General features: G+C 48.4%; 1 protein-coding gene across 1 annotated transcript; it reads right to left on the reverse strand.

Moving 5' to 3' along the window:
• Positions 1 to 3,612: 3,612 nt before the first annotated feature.
• Positions 3,613 to 12,321, reverse strand: XIRP1 (xin actin binding repeat containing 1). Its single transcript, XM_060247987.1, has one exon. The coding sequence runs from the start codon at positions 12,319 to 12,321 to the stop codon at positions 4,711 to 4,713; it is 7,611 nt and encodes a 2,536-aa protein (XP_060103970.1). The 3' UTR covers positions 3,613 to 4,710.
• Positions 12,322 to 17,426: the final 5,105 nt, after the last annotated feature.

Consider the following 17,426-nt stretch of genomic DNA (forward strand, 5'->3'; position numbering starts at 1 on the left):
TTTTCCCTCCACTTTTTTTGGGGGGGAAAGTGAGTCTTATGGTGCAAAAAATACTGTATATCTTGGGAGATCATAAATTCAGCATCTGGTTTGGCTTCTCTGAAGTAATGCGCAGCCACGGATCATAAAAGCCGTTTCTGCTGGTTCCTTGATTTTTGAGTTCCATCTTAGGTCCCTTCACCAGTGGTTTCCTGGCAGGAGAGTTTTGCTACTAGAAAGAGTCATGAATTTGAACCCCAAGATGGAAGACATCATGAGCACTTCAGTTCCTGATGGGCCGTGGTGGTTCCTGAAGAGAGGATATCTGCTCCCGTTCATTGGCCGTAAATGGCTCCCTGAGGCATGAGGCTATGCCCATGACACAAACAATGAAGTTATTGTTGGCGGTGTGAGCGGAAGAGAGAGAAAGAGTGTCAGCAAAATTTCCCTGAAACCAGAATTTTAATCCCCAGCAATGAGCGCAAGCTTCCCTGAAATAATTTGGCAGCTCTCTTCAAAAAGAAATCTGCTGTGATGTACTGTATCATCGTGGGCCTGTTCTAGGGTTGCCATTGCCAGTTCCAGTTGGTGGCCAGAGATTTTTTGAAATGACAACTGAACTCCAGGTGGCAGAGATCAGTTCCCCTGGAGACAATGGTCACTTCGGAGGGTGGACTCTGTGGCATTGCACCTCATTGAAGTTCCTCTCCTTACCCAGCCCCACCTTCCTCAGGCTGCACTCCCCAAATCTCCAGGTATTTCCTAACTCAGAACTGACAACCATAGTCTACCGGCTTCAAAAGTTGGCGAGAGAGCTACTGGCAGGGCCTTCCTTGTAGGAGAAGCCCAACAGGAACTCATTTGCATATTAGGCCACACCCTCTGACGTCGCCATTGTTCCACACGGGGCTTTTTGTAGAAGAAGCCCAGCAGGGACTCATTTGGATATTAGGCCACATCTCCTGACCCCAAGCCAGCTGGAATTGCGTTCCTGTGCATTTCAAGCCACAGTTTGGCCACCCCTGCCATAGAGCCTAGGCAAAACTCCTTTCCCAGTTCCCCCTCCACAGGCCTCAGCCCCAAACCACAAAGAATTTCTCAGGCTGTGGTTGGGAATCAGCAGGGCTTTTTTTGAGCAGGAACGCACAGGAACTCAGTTCCGGCTGGCTTGGTGTCAGGGGGTATGACCTAACATGCAAATGAGTTCCTGCCTGGCTCTTTCTACCAAAAAAACCCTGCGTGAAACAATGGTGACATCAGGGGGTATGACCTAACGTGCAAATGAGTTCCTGCCTGGCTCTTTCTACCAAAAAAGCCCTGCGTGAAACAATGGTGACATCAGGGGGTGTGGCCTAATGTGCAAATGAGTTCCTGCTGGGCTTTTTCTATCAAAAAAGCTCTGTGTGAAACAATGGTGACATCAGGGGGTGTAGCCTAATATGCAAATTAGTTGCTACTGGGCTTTTTCTTCCCAAAAAGCCCTGTGTGAAACAATGGTGATGTCAGGGGGTGTGGCCTAATGTGCAAATGAGTTCCTGCTGGGCGTTTTCAACAAAAAAGCCCTGCGCGAAACAATGGTGATGTCAGGGGTGTGGCCTAATATGCAAATGAGTTCCTGATGGGCTTTTCCCTGCCATAAACGCCCTGGGAATCAGGATTGCCAGGTTCCCCCTGGTCCCTGGCAGGTGATGGGGATGGTAGAGTTAAAATATCTCAGGTTGGGAAACTCCTGATGATTTGGGGATGGAGTTTGGGGTCAGCAGGGACCTCAGTGGGGCACAATGCCATAAAATCCACTCTCCAAATCATCTATTTTTTCCAAGGGACTGGAGCTCTGTAGTCTGGGCATGAGCTATAATTCCAGGAGATCCCCAGGTCCCACCTGGAGGCTGGCATCCCCCCTTTATGTGTGTGTGTGTCATGATCTTACTCTGAATCAGCCCTTGCAAGTTTGAGAATCGACTTCCAAGCAGGAAGCTTAAAGTGCACATCTGATCCTCAGGATGGCCTGTGTGGCGGGGGGTAGGGGTAGGGCTGTCAAGTCCCCAGACGGGGCGGTGGTTCTCCCGCCTGGGAGGTTCCCAACCTGCAGGCCCACATTGGGCTGGTGGGGGCAGCCTCCCCTGACATCACTGGCTGCTCTAGGTGTTTCCGGGAAAACTCTATGGTTTTCCCGGATGCTCTAGCAATTTGGGAGAGGAAAACTCTATGGTACAATAGGTACCATAGCTTTTTTCCCTCCCGAAACGCTAGAGTGTCCAGGAAAACTATACAGTTTTCCCGGAAATACCAAGAGCAGCCGACGTGTGACTTTGCCAGAGCGATGACATCGCTTGCGGGTGACATCGCTTTGCCAGAGCGATGACATCGTGCCACACACGCACAGAGCATGTGAAACAAGTCTCCTGCTGGAGGCCGGGGGGACTTGGCAACCCTGGGGGAGGGGGATAGAGGAAAAAATATAATTTGTAGTTAAACCCTCCCATTTCAAGCACCTTACCAGTCATGCACCCTACCAGGTCAAGCTGCCATTTGTTTCCCCCCATAAAGACTCTGTGCCTTTTAACAGGGGGCAAAAGGAAATACAACATGTGTAGTTCACATTGGGGTGAGGAAAAGCTGTACCTGTTGACTCTCTCTGCCTTGATGCGATTCTTAAGCCACTGAACCTCCTCAATAGGGGCAGAAACAATGACCGACTTCAGTGTATCAAAATTGTGAATTGGCAGGGAGGAGCAAAAATATGGCGTTGAAGAAAAACAGAACATCTCACTTAGGGCTGCCAGCTTCAGGATGGGAATTCTTGGAGGATTTTTTTTGGGAGGGTGGGGTGGAGCCTGGAGAAGACAGTATTTGGGGAGGGCCCTCAGTGGGGTACAATGCTGTAGAGTCCACCTTCCGAAGCAGCCATTTTCTCTAGTGCAACTGATCTCTGGATTCAAACTCTTCTGTGAAATCCTAGGCCTGGAGCCTTAGAGGCAGTGTTGCCATAGTGACCTATGTTGGGCTGAAACTGGGCCTTGCTGCCAGGCAGAACCTGAGGCAAAGGAGGATGAGGGGCAGAGGTGAATGGAAGCCTGAGTGATGATGCTTCAAAAGACAGGGTCCATATGTATCCAGCCGCAGCAGCATGTGATGGGGGGGGGGGGGAGAACAGGTTGAATGTGCTGAGACTGAAATGAGATATATACATGTTTAAGATCTGTTCCTGGCTGTGGCTGGAGGTCCCCTGGGATTACAACGGATCTCCAGATGACAGAGATCAGTTCACTGGAGAAAACGGCTGCTTTGGGAGATGGACTCTATGGCATTGAAGTCACACACCCAACTCAGAGCTGTCTGTCCCCTAAATGATCTTTCCCCAAGACACATCTTATGTTGATCTGGCCAGATTTTTAATGGAAATTTAAAATATATGAAGTCCTTTTCCTTTTAATGAGGATCATCAGTGGGAGTTTTTATTTTAGCATACATGTTTGTGGACCATAAACACTTATGTTGTTTGTCTTTAAGGCCCCATAACTGTCATTTTGCTGCAATGGAGTGACTTAGCTACCCCCAAAAGTAGTTCAAGGGAGAGATTGTAAGTGCTGTTTCAAATAAATCACACTTTCAGGCAAAACAGAACAAAAACCAAATGGAGATCAAATATATTTTTTCAAAAGTCAAATTTACCATCAGAATGCAAATTAAAAAAAGAAAAGAAAAACCCACAAAAGTCTTGTGAATGTACAAAAGGAAGCCCATAATAAAATTGCTTTACACTTTCATCAATGATTTAAAAACTGAACATGTAAGAAAGCAGAGTCTAAAAGTAAAGACTTGTTAACAAGGAACAATAAATTACAAATCTAAAATAAAAAGAGAAAAGCAATAACTATACGTTTGTCTAAAATCCATCTCAGTCTAAGCTACGATAATGTGATTCACTTTCTCCTTAGGGACAAGGATAATGTCAGAAATGGTTAAAATTCTGATTTTTATGTACTTTCCCATAGCATTCAGCGCTGGCTAAATATAAATAGTGCTGCATATATGTTTTTCCCAATGGAAGTGGTCTGGTAGTGAAAAAAGAAATGACTTCAACCCTATGCAGGAAAGGAAGACGTATGTCTGTTTGGGTGATTATGAAGGTGAGAGAGAAGAAAAAGTGGCAGGAGAGAAGGTTGGTTTTGATAGCAGAAAGGGGAAAAAAGGAGAGTAAAAGAGTGCTTTCCCAAAAATTATTGGCTCATTAATTCTTTAATTGAGTCCCTTGGCCTGTTTTGAGAATCTCACTGTTGATTGTGGGAAACAAGCTCTGGATCTTGGTATCGTACAATCGGCAATCCTTGGTTATATAATGCAAAGTCATGAAAACAGGAAATTCTTCAAAGGAGTCCTCGCCCACTCCACACATGTTTGTTTGTGCTATGCTCATTTTCTTTCTTCTGGATTCCAGGCCCTATAGATCTTTGTGATAGCAAGTCGGTAGCCATTTCTTCAAGAACTGATTCTGAATGTATGGCTTGACTCGTGCACGAGCTGTAAGACTGTATTCTGAAAGTTTCTACAAAGCTCTTCATGAACAGGCTGCCCAGTCCTTGAATTGCTCTGTTTTCAACAATCTAATTTTAAGTCAAATAAATACTGTTAAACTGTTGGCTTAAAACTGAGCCTTGCAGTCCTAGTCCTACGAGTTAATGTTTGTGGATCACAGCTTGTAGTTTGTTTTCCCATGAAATCATCTTATTATTTCTTAGCTGGTTTTGAATTGCCAAAAGTGACATAGACCACTCCTGTTTCCTGGCTCCCACTGTTTGTGGGGAAGCCATCTGGGCTGTTGAGATATTTCCGAAGGACTGGAGAAGCTGTCACCTCGTATCTGGTAGGACAGGAAACCATGTCGCACGTGGAGGAGGTCTGAGTCTCCGATTGTTTGGTGACCGTTGTAGAGGACGTGATTATTTTGTTTCCAAACTCATCTACCTCCTCATACTCCTCCATGACAGTTCTGGTGGCCCCATAGAGCTTGGACCCATCATGACTCGTCTGAAGTTCTAGTATACTTTTCTGTCTTCGTGGGTTTGATGGGCTTAATGCACTCAGGGAAGCTTTGGAAGGGTAGTCGGCTACTCCTCCTTTGATCAGACTTTGAGACGAGTCCCATTCTTTGTCACAGTTGTTAATTGGATGCTGGAGATGTTCTGAACTACTGAGATGTTGTTGTTTAACCAAACCCGCTCCTTTACTCATCTGGATGCGCTCTTGTTCACCTTCACAAGAAGCCAAGTTGCATCCGTCGGACCTCACTGACTTGCGCGGCAGCGAGCTAAAAATACCTTGAGTGGACAGTTCCCTTTCTGCAGCTGTGTCGGTTAGATTTGATGCAGAGGAGTGTACCATCTTGGGCGACTCTGCAGGCTTCCTTGCAGCAGACTGGATGGAGATGTAGGAAGGAGAAGAAGGAGAATTTGCTCGGGGCTGAATGATCAAGGGAACCTCTAGCTCTGTCTTGGGTATCTCGGTCTTTTCTGCCATCTTTTCAAGCCCCCAGGATGAGTTCTGGATCCCTCTCTCTTGCCTGGCTTTGCTGGAGACGATGCTGATCTTGCGGATATTGTTGCCAGCCGCCAGGCTTTGTGAGTTCCCAAGAGACTCCTGGAGCAATCCTGAGAGCCCAGCAATGTCTGATTCAGATTTGAGGTTAGAAATGGAATACAAAGCTTTCCGGATGGCCTCTTCGATATCAAGCAGCCTGCTTAGTGTCTGCTCCTTCAAGTGAATGATCTCGGCGCTCGCCCTCTCCAGATCTTCAAAGGCCAGCTCCACAGAAGAAATGCTGTCAGTGTCTTCCTTCACTTCCTTTATCTGCTCAGCTTTGTCCATCTTGGGTGACTTTGTTTGGTGAGCCTGATGATGCACCACCCACTCAGGGACGTTCTCGAAGAAGCTTTTTAATGCTTTCACATCTACTTTAGAGGTCTCGTCCTCAAATTCCTTCACGCGGGTTAAAATTTCCTGGAGCTCTTCCTGCTTTCTCAGGTTTTCAAATATTTCCATGGCCTCTCTGACGTTGCCTTTCATGATTTCTTCCTTGTGGACAGACAGCCTCTTGCGAAGTTCTTCTTCCGTTTCTCGGCAAACTTTTTCCCTCATGACCACCTCCGGCTTTTCCATCTCTGCATGTTGGACTGTGTTTGAGGATAGATCTCCAAACTCCCTGCTGTTCAAGCACGGATACCCTTTCAAGATCTGCTTTGATGGTAAAGACAGAGAAGCAGAAACAGCAGCTTCTGAACTTGTTTCTTCGGTCCTTGGACTTGTTTTCTGGCTATCCCCCGATCCACAAGCTTCACACGTGGATGTACTTTCTATCCTTGACGATGAGGCATGCGTCGTGATAGTTCCCTTCCTCAGAACATTGGCATGACACTTGGCAGAAAGATAGGGCCTCTTCTGACCTTCCACGTTAACAGGGCCTATTGGGCCTTCAAAAGACAAGACACCCTCTTGCCCAGCAGGGAATGGCCATACATTTTCTGGTTGGCAGGGCCCCAAGAATCCTTGAATTTCTTTCGTTGGATGGCTGTCCCGTCGTTCACAGTTAGCCAATCCATTTTCAGTTGTCTGGGATGAAGGTTTAAGTTCAGCCCCTTCCAGTTTCTTCTGCTCTTCTTTCCTTGACTTATACTTTTCTTCTGCTACCTGCAGAGGCGTCTTGATAATATCCTTTATCGCTTTTCCCTCAAAATGCCTTTTCTTGACAGCAGTTGCCCCAGGTGATGGAGGCAGAAGACAGTCAGTTGAAACTTGTTTAGGTGCAGATTGGTCTAGTGTGTGAGCCCCAGAAGATGCCTGGGCTTGGTTGGTGGGTGAGGTTACTTGTACGTTCTGGTCACCCATGCTTGAAGTTTTGGGAGGGAAAGGCGGAGAGACCGCCTTTCCCGATTGGCTTCGGTGACTGCCGGCAGGGTGGGAAAGTGCTTCTTGCAAAAGGAACTCTGGTTTTGGAGGGGGGAGAGGTTTCTTCCTGGGCGGGGGAATAACTTCTGGTTTGGGGAGAAGCTGTGGTTTCTCTAAAGGTCTCTGGTCACTTGGTTTGACAGGGGCAGGAGGAAGAGTCTTAGGAAGAGATGGTTGCATGGTCATCGGACAGCCGAGAACATCAACTTCTCTCAGATTGGTCGAAGGGCACACGGTTGTCTTTACTGAAACTGGAGGAGGAGGAGGAGAAGGAGGAGGAGGAAAGTCATTAACAACTTGTGAGCCCGAAGCTGCTACAGCTGCCTGCTCCCTAAGAATCTGAGCCTCGTTTTTATTTTTACGAATGGAATACTGCTGCCCTGCATTTCTGTATATCATGGCTGCTTTAAAATCTCCTTTGGAGACATTAACGTTAGACTTTTCCAGGGACTCAAGCGCGGCTTTTAAGGTGCCGCAGACAACGTCCTCTTTTTCTACTTGCCTCTGTTCTGCCGCCGCACTCTGCAGGGCTCGGATAGCCATCTTTACATCCCCTCTGATTATAGCATCTTGCTCGCGTTCTTCTGGAACGGAGTGCTCTTTGTAATCAGACTCAAGGAATGGATTTACATAGGTTTTCACTGGCTGGGCAGTATAAAGGCCGTCCTTAATGCTAATCTGGGCACTAGGTACGTCTGGGCCATCCTGACAGTCTACTGGGGGCAATTTGCCTTCCTGTATTTCCTCGGATGCACTGACCTTTGTGTGTGATGCCGTGCTCTTTGGAGACACGCTGGCATGGGACTTGGACGTCTCTTGCACTCGGACGATGGTGACGTTGCTTGCATGCTGCTGCTTGCCGGCTGCGCAGCCTTCGTTGTAGACTGTTGCCTGCACGGCCTCTCCCCGCTGAGGTGTGGCTGCCTGGGGTTGCTTAGCAACATGATGGATGCTCTCGGTGGTCTTTTGCAACTTGCTGTGGACCTGGTGCTGAAGGCTTTGGGCCTCTGCTGTGGCTAGCCTGAGACTCTGCATTGCGGCTTGGAGATCACCCCCAAGATCTTGAGGTTTGGGCTGTGCTGTCACTTGGAAAACCCCATCCATCTCGTCTTTCTGAACTGCCACTGTGGTGGAGCCTGTTCCCTCCTTTCTATCACCCAGGGTTTTCCCTTCTCTCACTGCCCTGTCACTACCATTCGTGGCCAATTTCACATTTCCTGAAATAACATTTTCTATCATTGAGGATGGGGGTTGCCTAAGACAACGCAAAGTACAGTCTAGATCACCGACAAGCATTGCCTCCCTTTCTAAGGTACCTCCTTTGCTGTCACACAAGAACTCTTGCTTAGGCCCACTGCTATCCCCTAATGTCACATCTGCTGTTGTCTTCACTATTTTTTCCTCCTGCGCTGTGACTTCTTGCAGATTTCTCAGCAGTTCTTCTTTTGCTTGGGTGGAAACGAGGGATTCTATTTCTGACTCCCTTTGGAGGTTCTTTAGGTAGTCGAGATCTCCCTTCTCGATGCAGGTGGTGTACAGGTGGACGTTGCCTCTCTCATTGTCCTCTCGTCTGATGGTTGCTGTTGCCTTTTGCTCTTGGGATGAAGCCAGCAGGTTCCCAATGGTGGACTTCACGTCACCCTTGACTGGTTCTTCTTGCCCAGCAACGCAGTGCAGGAGAGAATAGATGGTGATCTTCACTGATCCTGTTCCTGTCTCCTGCACAACTATTCCTTTTTTGGCAGACACGTCTTGACTAAGAAGACCTTGGAGAGCTTTTGCCACATCATCCCTCCAGTTCTCTTTGCTTTTCTCTGCTGTGCTAGGGTCTAAAAGCTGCACTGGGCTGATTTTGATAGCCCTGTTCTCCTCTTCTTTCACCCATAACCCTTGGGCCTCCACATTGGTCCTGTGAAGAAGTTGCAACAAGATCCTTTCTAGATTGCCTTCCACAACTTCCTCCTTCTGAATCTCTGGGGCTCCTTGACTGCTGCATTGATATTTTGCCATCTTGACACTCTCAGTATCATTGGCTTCAATAAGAATACCACCATGCTGGATGACTTGATGGGAGAAGAGAACTTCCAATGTGTCTGTAATGGTTCTCTCTTTCACTTCAATTTCTGTGCAACATTCAGAAGTGCTGAGTTTATCCAGTGGCGTGCTCTCAAACAACCACGTGGTGCTCTTGACATCAGCCTGGGGAACCATCTCTGGGGGTTCGGCACTAGAAGAAGCCTCGGTGTCTTTGAGACTGTCCATGGGTTGAGTCTCAAATAGCCAGGTACAGCGTTTCACGTCCCCTTTCTGGATGTCCTTTCTCTGAACAGTGTTGAGGCTGGAGGGGCTTTCAGGCTGTCCTTTGAGGGAGTCAATAGGCTGGTTCTCAAAAAGCCAAGTAGATGTCCTGACATCTCCTTGCTGGACGTCACTCACACTGACCATCCTAACATACCTTTTTTGACTGAACTTCTCTGACTCAAAAAGTTGTTTGTTGGATTGAACATCTCCTCTCTGTACATCATCAATGGTCCTTAGAACGGGCCTCTTATCTTCAGCAATGGAGTCTAGAGGCTCTGTTTCAAATCTCCAACGGGCAGCTTGAACGTCACCCTTCTTAAAGTCCTCTTGGGTCACTGCCCTGATCACAAACACCTCTTCATCTTGCTTGATCTGATCCAAGGGTTTGGTTTCAAATTGCCACCTGGCGCCCTTCACATCCCCTTTCATGATTTCTTCTTTCTTCACAGATGTGACTTCATGATAGCCTCCATCTTTGTCCTGGATGGCATACAGTGGCTGAGTTTCGAAGAGCATGGTACAGGATTTGACCGTGTCTTTCTTCAGGGTCTCTTCCTGGATTTTCTTGATTTGTATCTCATTCTCTCTGTCATGGATCTGACCTAGGGAGCAGGTTTCAAAAATGAATCTCTTGCCTCCAACATCTCCACTCCGAATGTCCTTTTCTGGAGGTACCTCTTGGATGCCCTCCACGCTGCTTTTCAAGGTATCCATGGGGCAGTTTTCAAAGAGCCAAGTAAACTTGTGTACAGCCCCAGCCTCTATGTTCTCATCTTCTGGGATATTGATTTCTTTCATGGCTGTGTTTGATTTTCCGGTTGAATCTAAGGGCTTGGCTTCAAAGAACTCTTTCACCCGGGACACTTCTCCAGATTGCATCTCTATGCGGCTGGAGCACCTGATTATTTTCTTTGAATTGACTTTGTCAGAGGCACTGTCAGTTAAGGGTTCCATCTCAAATAGGTGTCTAACGGTTTTCACGTCCACCCCTTGTAGTTCATCTTGGGAAAAAGTTTTGCTGACCTGCAAATATTGTTCTTCCAGGCCTCTCAGGGAGTCCAAGGGCTGTGTTTCAAACATCCAGGTGTATGATTTAACATCCCCTTGTGGCACAGGTTCTTCTTTGTCTTGCTTCTTCTCTGCCTTTTCGTATAGAGCATCCATTGGATGGGTCTCAAACAACCACCTGCAGGTCTTCACATCACCTCCTTGGGAATCTTCTTCTTTCCCAGAAGCACTTTGGTCTGTTAGGTTGATTTGGCTGTGGATGATATCAATGGGTTGTGTTTCGAATAGCCACTTGGCCGTCTTAACATCTCCAGCCATCACTTCCTGCTTTGTGATCCCCTTGATTATGTCTACTTTCTGGGTGCTGTCATCAAACTGGTCCAACGGCTTGGTTTCGAACTTCCATTTGTAGTTCTTAACGTCTCCGCCTATAACTTCTTCTTCTCTGCTGACGGATGTGACCTCATGGAAGTTGCCAAAGGAATCCTTGATGGCATACAAGGGCATTGTCTCAAACAGGAACTGATTGGCTTTGACGTTCCCATGTGGTACTTCCTCGGCTTCCTTGACCACCTCTTCGGTGCTGATTTGCCTGATGCTATCTAAAGGGAGGGTCTCAAAAAGACTCTTGAAAGCTTTCACATCACCTTTCTCTACCTCTTCTATGTTGGTAATGGAGAAGTCTTCGGAAGGTGCCTTGGAGATGCTTCCCAAAGGACAGGTCTCGAAGATGTGCTTCCTTTGCTTCACAGCACCTTTCTCCTCTTCTGAAAGCTCCACTTTCTTTAATTGCCCAACTTCAAAGTTATCCTTTAGTGTTTCCATCGGTTGGGTCTCGAACAGCCAGAGGGTTGATTTAACGTCTCCTCTGACGACTTCTTCTTTGGCTGGGATGCTGTCGGTGACTTCTCCTTTCAGTGTGTCAAGAGGCTGAGTCTCAAAAAGCAGGCACTGTTTAGTAACGTCAGCCCCCTGGACAAGATCTGGGGAAGCCTTGAAATCTGCCTCCTCGACAGTGATTTCTCTGATTGCGTCAAGAGGCTGCGTTTCAAACAGCCACTTGGCTCCGCTAACATTCCCCTTGGCGACCTCCTCGAGCGATATCCCTCGTATGACTTGCACTTTGGACACATCCTTGTTGATGGTGTCCAGGGGCTGCGTTTCGAACAGCCAACGAGCAGTCCTCACAGCATTGCTGTGTATTTCTTCCCTGCAGACTGACTTGATCTCATGGATGTTGCCTGTTTTGTCTCTGATGGCGCAGAGGGGCTCCGTTTGGAAGAGTTTGATGGTTTTTTCCACATCCCCTTTGAGCTCTTGGATTTCGGACCTGAGCTGCAGGATACTCTGCTCCTCTACTGAGCTGCAGCGGCCCAAGGCATCCAGTGAATGAGTTTCAAATAGCTGCGCGGCTCCTTTCACGTCCCCTTTCTGAACAGGTTCCTTGAGTACCGCCTCTTGCATATCAGTCTCATCCAAATACATTCTGTTCAACGAGTCCAGCGGCTGGGTTTCAAATAACCACCGAGCGGTGTGAACGTCCCCTTTGGCTTGTTCTTTCTCGGATGCATTGTCTGAGGCAGTCAGCTTGTCTCCGTTAAACGACTGGCTTTCAAACTTCATGGACCTATTCTTCACGTCTCCACTTGGGATGGCTTCTTCCTCTGCGAGCCTCTTGGCACCCTGATGTTCTCCGATGGAGTCCAAAGTCCAGTTCTCAAAGATCCAGCGCATGGACTGAACCTCACCCGGAAGCACCGGATCCAAATTCATTGAGGCTTGCGCTGCAGGGTCATCGGTGCTCAGCATCTCGGCTAGATCCTCCGACACGGCCTCTTCCAGATTTTTCCGTAATTCAGGATGCATGTGCCGGTAGAGCCGCTTTAGCTCATTGACTTGACGCTGCTGGTAGAACTTGGAGAAGGATTCTTTGGGAGGTGGGAGAGGCAGTGGGTTCGAATCCTGGCTCCCAGGAACAGGAGGTGGGTCTACGAGAGACTCCTGGGGAGGGGGTGGTGGCAGGAGCTCAGCCTCCACCTTCTGGATCTTTGCTTTAGCCGACTTTCCGTTCTCAGAAGCCTCAGCCATCCTTAAGGAAACAGGTTTCAAGTGTGAGCATAAACTCTCTGTCTCTGCCTCTTGTTAGTGAGAAAAAGTCAAACCAACGCAGAAGCTTTTTTGTTAATGTGCACATTCATTCCATGCCTCAAGAATGCACAAAAGCATCACACCACTGCAAACGCCTCCTTCTGAATTGCGATGGGTGGCTTGAACTACAGGAAGATGTGAGCATAAACTCTCTGTCTCTTTGCCTCTTGTTAGTGAGAAAAGGTCACGATGCCTCAACACTCAGTCTGGGTGCCTCTACCTGCTTAAGCCTCAAATTCCTGTTTGCAGCTAGCAAACAGCAAAGGCATCTAAGTGAGGGGTCCTCGAACCTTTTGAGCCCGTGGGCGCCATTGGCATTCTGACACAGGGCAGTGGCTACAATCACAAAATGGCTGCCTCAAGAGACAAAGCCATACATACAGAGGAAGCCCAAGTGCAGGGGAGGGGAAAAGAGTAATGAAAAACACACTGAAAAAGAGGGGCGAGAGACAAGAACACAAACACCGCAGTGGAAGCTGAAACACTACTAGCCGGTCAGATCTTCAGCGGCCAATCAGAAGCCCAGGTGGGCAAGAATCTCACCTGGCTCCACTCACTTTCTAAAAACACTTGGTGGGCCCCAAGATAAGTGCCAGGGTGCCCATTGGCATCATGTTGGGGAATCCCTGATCTAACTTGGCCACTGCCAGTCTATCAGACACCGACAGCGTTAATAGGATATTGAAGCCTATACATCACTGCTTTTGTACATACACCTTTAACCTGCTGCTGGTGTTCTCACCTCAGCCTCTCCACCAGCATGCACCCTGGAGTCCATAATCTCAGCGTGCAACAGGATATTTCCCCCCTGCCACGCTACATATGTAGAGAGCAGCTGACAAGAAACAGACCTGTAACCAGAACTCTTTTTGTAGCAGGAACTCCTTTGCATATTACGCTGCACCCTCTAGATGTGGCCATCCAGTCCAACACTCTGTGTCACACAGGGGCCAAAACGCAGGTGCCATCATGAGATCCACCAGCAGGGCCAAAACTGCAGAAGCCCTCCCACTGTTGTCCCCCAAGCACCAAGAAGACAGAGTATCACTGCCCCAGACATAAGACGAACCATGTTGGATCAGGCCAATGGTTCATCCAGTTCAACACTCTGTGTCACACAGGGGCCAAAACCCAGGTGCCATCATGAGATTCACCAGCAGGGCCAAAACTGCAGAAGCCCTCCCACTGTTGCCCCCCAAGCACCAAGAAGACAGAATATCATTGCCCCAGACAGAAGAACATAAGAGGAACCATGTTGGATCAGGCCAGTGGTCCATCCAGTTTAACACTCTGTGTCATACAGTGGCCAAAACCCAGGTGCCAACAGGAGGTCCATCAGCAAGGCCAGAACTCCAGAAGTCCTCCCTCCATGCACCAAGAAGGCAGAGCAACACCACCCCAGACAGAATGTTCCATCTAGACCTTGTGGCCACTCATGGACCTCTGCTCCACCCTGTCCACCCCGATTGAAATGCATCTTGGGTTGTAACAGAAAGAAATCCTTCAAAACCTCAAAGCTTGGGGGGAGGGCTTCTGGAGTTCTGGCCCCTGATCCAACATGGCTTCTCTTATGTTCTTATGTCTGCGGCAGTGATGCTCTGTCTTCTTGGTGCTTGGGGAGCTACAGTGGGAGGGCTTCTGCAGTTCTGGCCCCGCTGGTGGACCTCCTGATGGCACCTGGGTTCTTTTTTTGGCCACTGTGTGACACAGAGTGTTGGACTGGATGGGCCATTGGCCTGATCCAACATGGCTTCTCTGATGTTCTTAAAACAGTCACAGGAACAAACAGCTTGAAAGGGCGATTAGATAGATTCAGGGAGGATAAGTCCATTAATGGCTACATCCCATAGTGACTGAGGGAAACCTCCACCTTCAGGCACTAATCCTCTGAATTCCAGAGCCGGAAGGCAACATCATATGTAGGCCTCAGCCTCTCTGCCCTGTTGTCAGCTCTCCAGAGGAACAAGTTGCCCACTGTGTGAGACAGGATGCTGGACTAGGTGGCCCGCTGGTCTGATCCAGCAGGGCTCTTCTGATGCCCTTCTCAGGGGAAGGCCTCAGCCTCTCTGCCCTTTTGTTGGCCCTCCAGAGGAACTGGTTGGCCTCTGTGTGAGACAGGATGCTGACTAGATGGATCACTGGTCTAATCCAGCAGGGCTCCTCTGATGTTCTTATCTAGCAGAATTTTATGTACAAAGGTTATTTCAAAGCTCAAAGTCATTTGCAAAGCCTTTAGTAGGTGTCAGCCTGTAACATGCAGCTAGCCACAGAAGACAGGTTAGAAAACCACACACACACACACACACACACAAACACACACACACACTCCTACCTTATTTGCTTTCTGGTTATCAAGAAAATGAAAAGAGATCTTGGATATGAAAATTCTAAATGAAATATAGAATAAGAAAGTATTTTTATCTTCCCATTCATACGCACACAGAATGCTGCCTCTATGTGTGACATATATGTGAGTTTATCAGATAACATAGATGCATCGTATCGGAACAAATGTGCATGCACATGAAAGCTTCTATCCAGAGTAAAATTTTGTTGGTCTTAAAGATGCCACCAGACACAAACTCAGTTTTGTCGCTTCAGACCAACATAACTACCCACCTGAATCTATCTTCACAGAACTACGATTATATCAGCCTGTTTAATCTCCTGAATATTCTGTTTCACTACAGGCATACCCATACTATTGATTTAAATGGGTGTGATTCCCTGCTCCTCCACTTGCACCTGCTGGAATGGCCTTGGGTCAGCCATAGCTCTGGCAGAGGTTGTCCTTGAAAGGGCAGCTGCTGTGAGAGCCCTCTCCAGCCCCACCCACCTCACAGGGAGTCTGTTGTGGGGGAGGAAGGGAAAGGAGATCGTGAGCCGCTCTGAGACTCTTCGGAGTGGAGGGCGGGATATAAATCCAATATCTTCATCTACCTCACAGGGTGTCAGTTGTGGGGGAGGAAGGGAAAGGTGATTGTGAGCCACTCTGAGACTCTTCGGAGTGGAGGGTTGGATATAAATCCAATATCTTCATCTACCTCACAGGGTGTCTGTTGTGGGGGAGGAAGGTAAAGGAGATTGTGAGCTGCTCTGAGACTCTTCGGAGTGGAGGGTGGGATATAAATCCAATATCTTCTTCATACTCATGTGTCCTTGCTGTGTGGAATCCTGGGAACTGTAGTTCCCAAGGGATAGAAAGTAGCGTAGGGATTTCTGAAAAAAAAAAATTATCCAAAGACTCTCCAATCTAGTCCGGATTCCTTGGGGGGGGGAGGGTAGTCGTAACAGTTTGTACATTGTAGTGACCTTAGTGTCTTCTTCACTGGCTGGTCACTATGGGGAGGTGGTGGCAGAGAGGTCTGAGGGGGGACAACACCTTGCTGAGGGCATGACGTCACTTCCGGCAAATACCCGGAAGTTACCTCACCAAGCTGATGGAACACTCTAGGAGTTGCCAGAACTTTACAGCATTCCTTCCCCCACCATTCAACTGAGCCAGGCAGCACAGGTGAAGGGTGGGCAGCAGGGTTGCCAACCTCCAAGTGTCACCTGGAAACACCCCATTTTTATAGGGTTACCAGATGTCCTTTTTTTTGAGGACATGTCGTCTCTTTTTGGCCCATCCTCTTTTGGGCTCTTTTTAAAAAACTGAAGAAAATGTTCTCTTTTGGGGTTGGAAGGTTAGGAATATTCCTAGTCAGGGCTTGTTTTGGTAGCAGGAACTCATTTGCATTTTAGGCCACGCCCCCCAATGTAGCCAATTTTGTTGGTCTTAAAGGTGCCACCAGACACAAACTCAGTTCTGTCGCCCTGTACTAAGAGCCCTGTAAGCTCTTGGAGGATTGGCTACATCAGGGGTGTGTGGCCTAATATGTAAAGCAGTTCCTGCTACAGAAAAAGCCTTGTTCCTAGCTAGTAGCAAATCTGAGAGCTTCAACAGTAGAGGTATTTAGAATGAGATTCCTCATCGTGATCATCTGTCTGAACCAGTCAGTCGGGAAATGTGTCCTCATTTTTGCTTTTTTAAAATACTGTGGCCCTACGCTATTACAATCTTCAGACAACCGAGATCTGTTCCCACGGAGAAAATGGCTGCTTTGGAGGGTGGCCTTGATGGCATTATCAGGGGTCGTTTTGCAGAAAAATAGGTGGTGGAGCTCATTAGCGTAACTCATTAGCATATGCCACTACCCCCAGCCAAAAGCAACCCGATGCAAGAAAGGAGAGCCCCCGGCAAGCGAGGCCTGCTTGGGCTGGCTAGAGATCCAGCCAGCCCAAAGCAGGCCTCGTTCACCTGGTGCTCTCCTTGGCCTCCCACCCTCCACAGTCAAAAGGCCAGCAAGCCACACGCTGCCCAAAATCACATAGGGAGTGGAGAAAGGGTGGCATGGGCATCTCCAGGGGTTAATGAGGGCTGCTGGGGGCGTGGCAAAGCCCCTGGTGGCTGGCTGGCTGCCCGCTCTCCTAATCCAGGGATTGTTATGCAGCTGCACCTACTACTCAATGGACAAGGTAGGTGGGAAGGAGGAGGGGGAGCCCTCAGAAGGGTTCAGGAGTTGTGCTCCTGTTAAACCTGAGGCCTGGGCATTATATCCTGAAAGGTCCCCCCCTTCCCCAACCTGCCCCCTTCCCTTGACTTCACCAGCAGCATAAAACCTACACATTTGCTTTTTGCTCCCCTACAGTCACTTGTTGGAGGTGGGCGTTGCTTGAATTCTAGCGGCTTAGAAACGTGGCAGAAATGCCAAGCACGAGACACTTACTGGTTCAGTCCGGCCCCTGGCGTGATCAATCGCAGCAGCTGCTGGAGACGGGCAGGGAACAGGTTGCTCCTTGGTGGAGAGGACAGAGGCTGGTCCTCGTCCTTGGCGGGGTATGTGGCTTCTGTCGTCCGAGCCGCTTAACGCTCCTAGTATGCTCTCATCTGGGGGGAAAAAAAGAGTCAGGCAGGCTGAAATATGTGCCAGCATGCCCCAAACCAAAATATTTGTCTCTAGGGTTGCCAATCCCCAGGTGGGGGCAGGGGATCCCCCGGTTTG

This window comes from Heteronotia binoei, chromosome 10, assembly GCF_032191835.1.
Source record: "Heteronotia binoei isolate CCM8104 ecotype False Entrance Well chromosome 10, APGP_CSIRO_Hbin_v1, whole genome shotgun sequence".
NCBI lineage: Eukaryota > Metazoa > Chordata > Lepidosauria > Squamata > Gekkonidae > Heteronotia > Heteronotia binoei.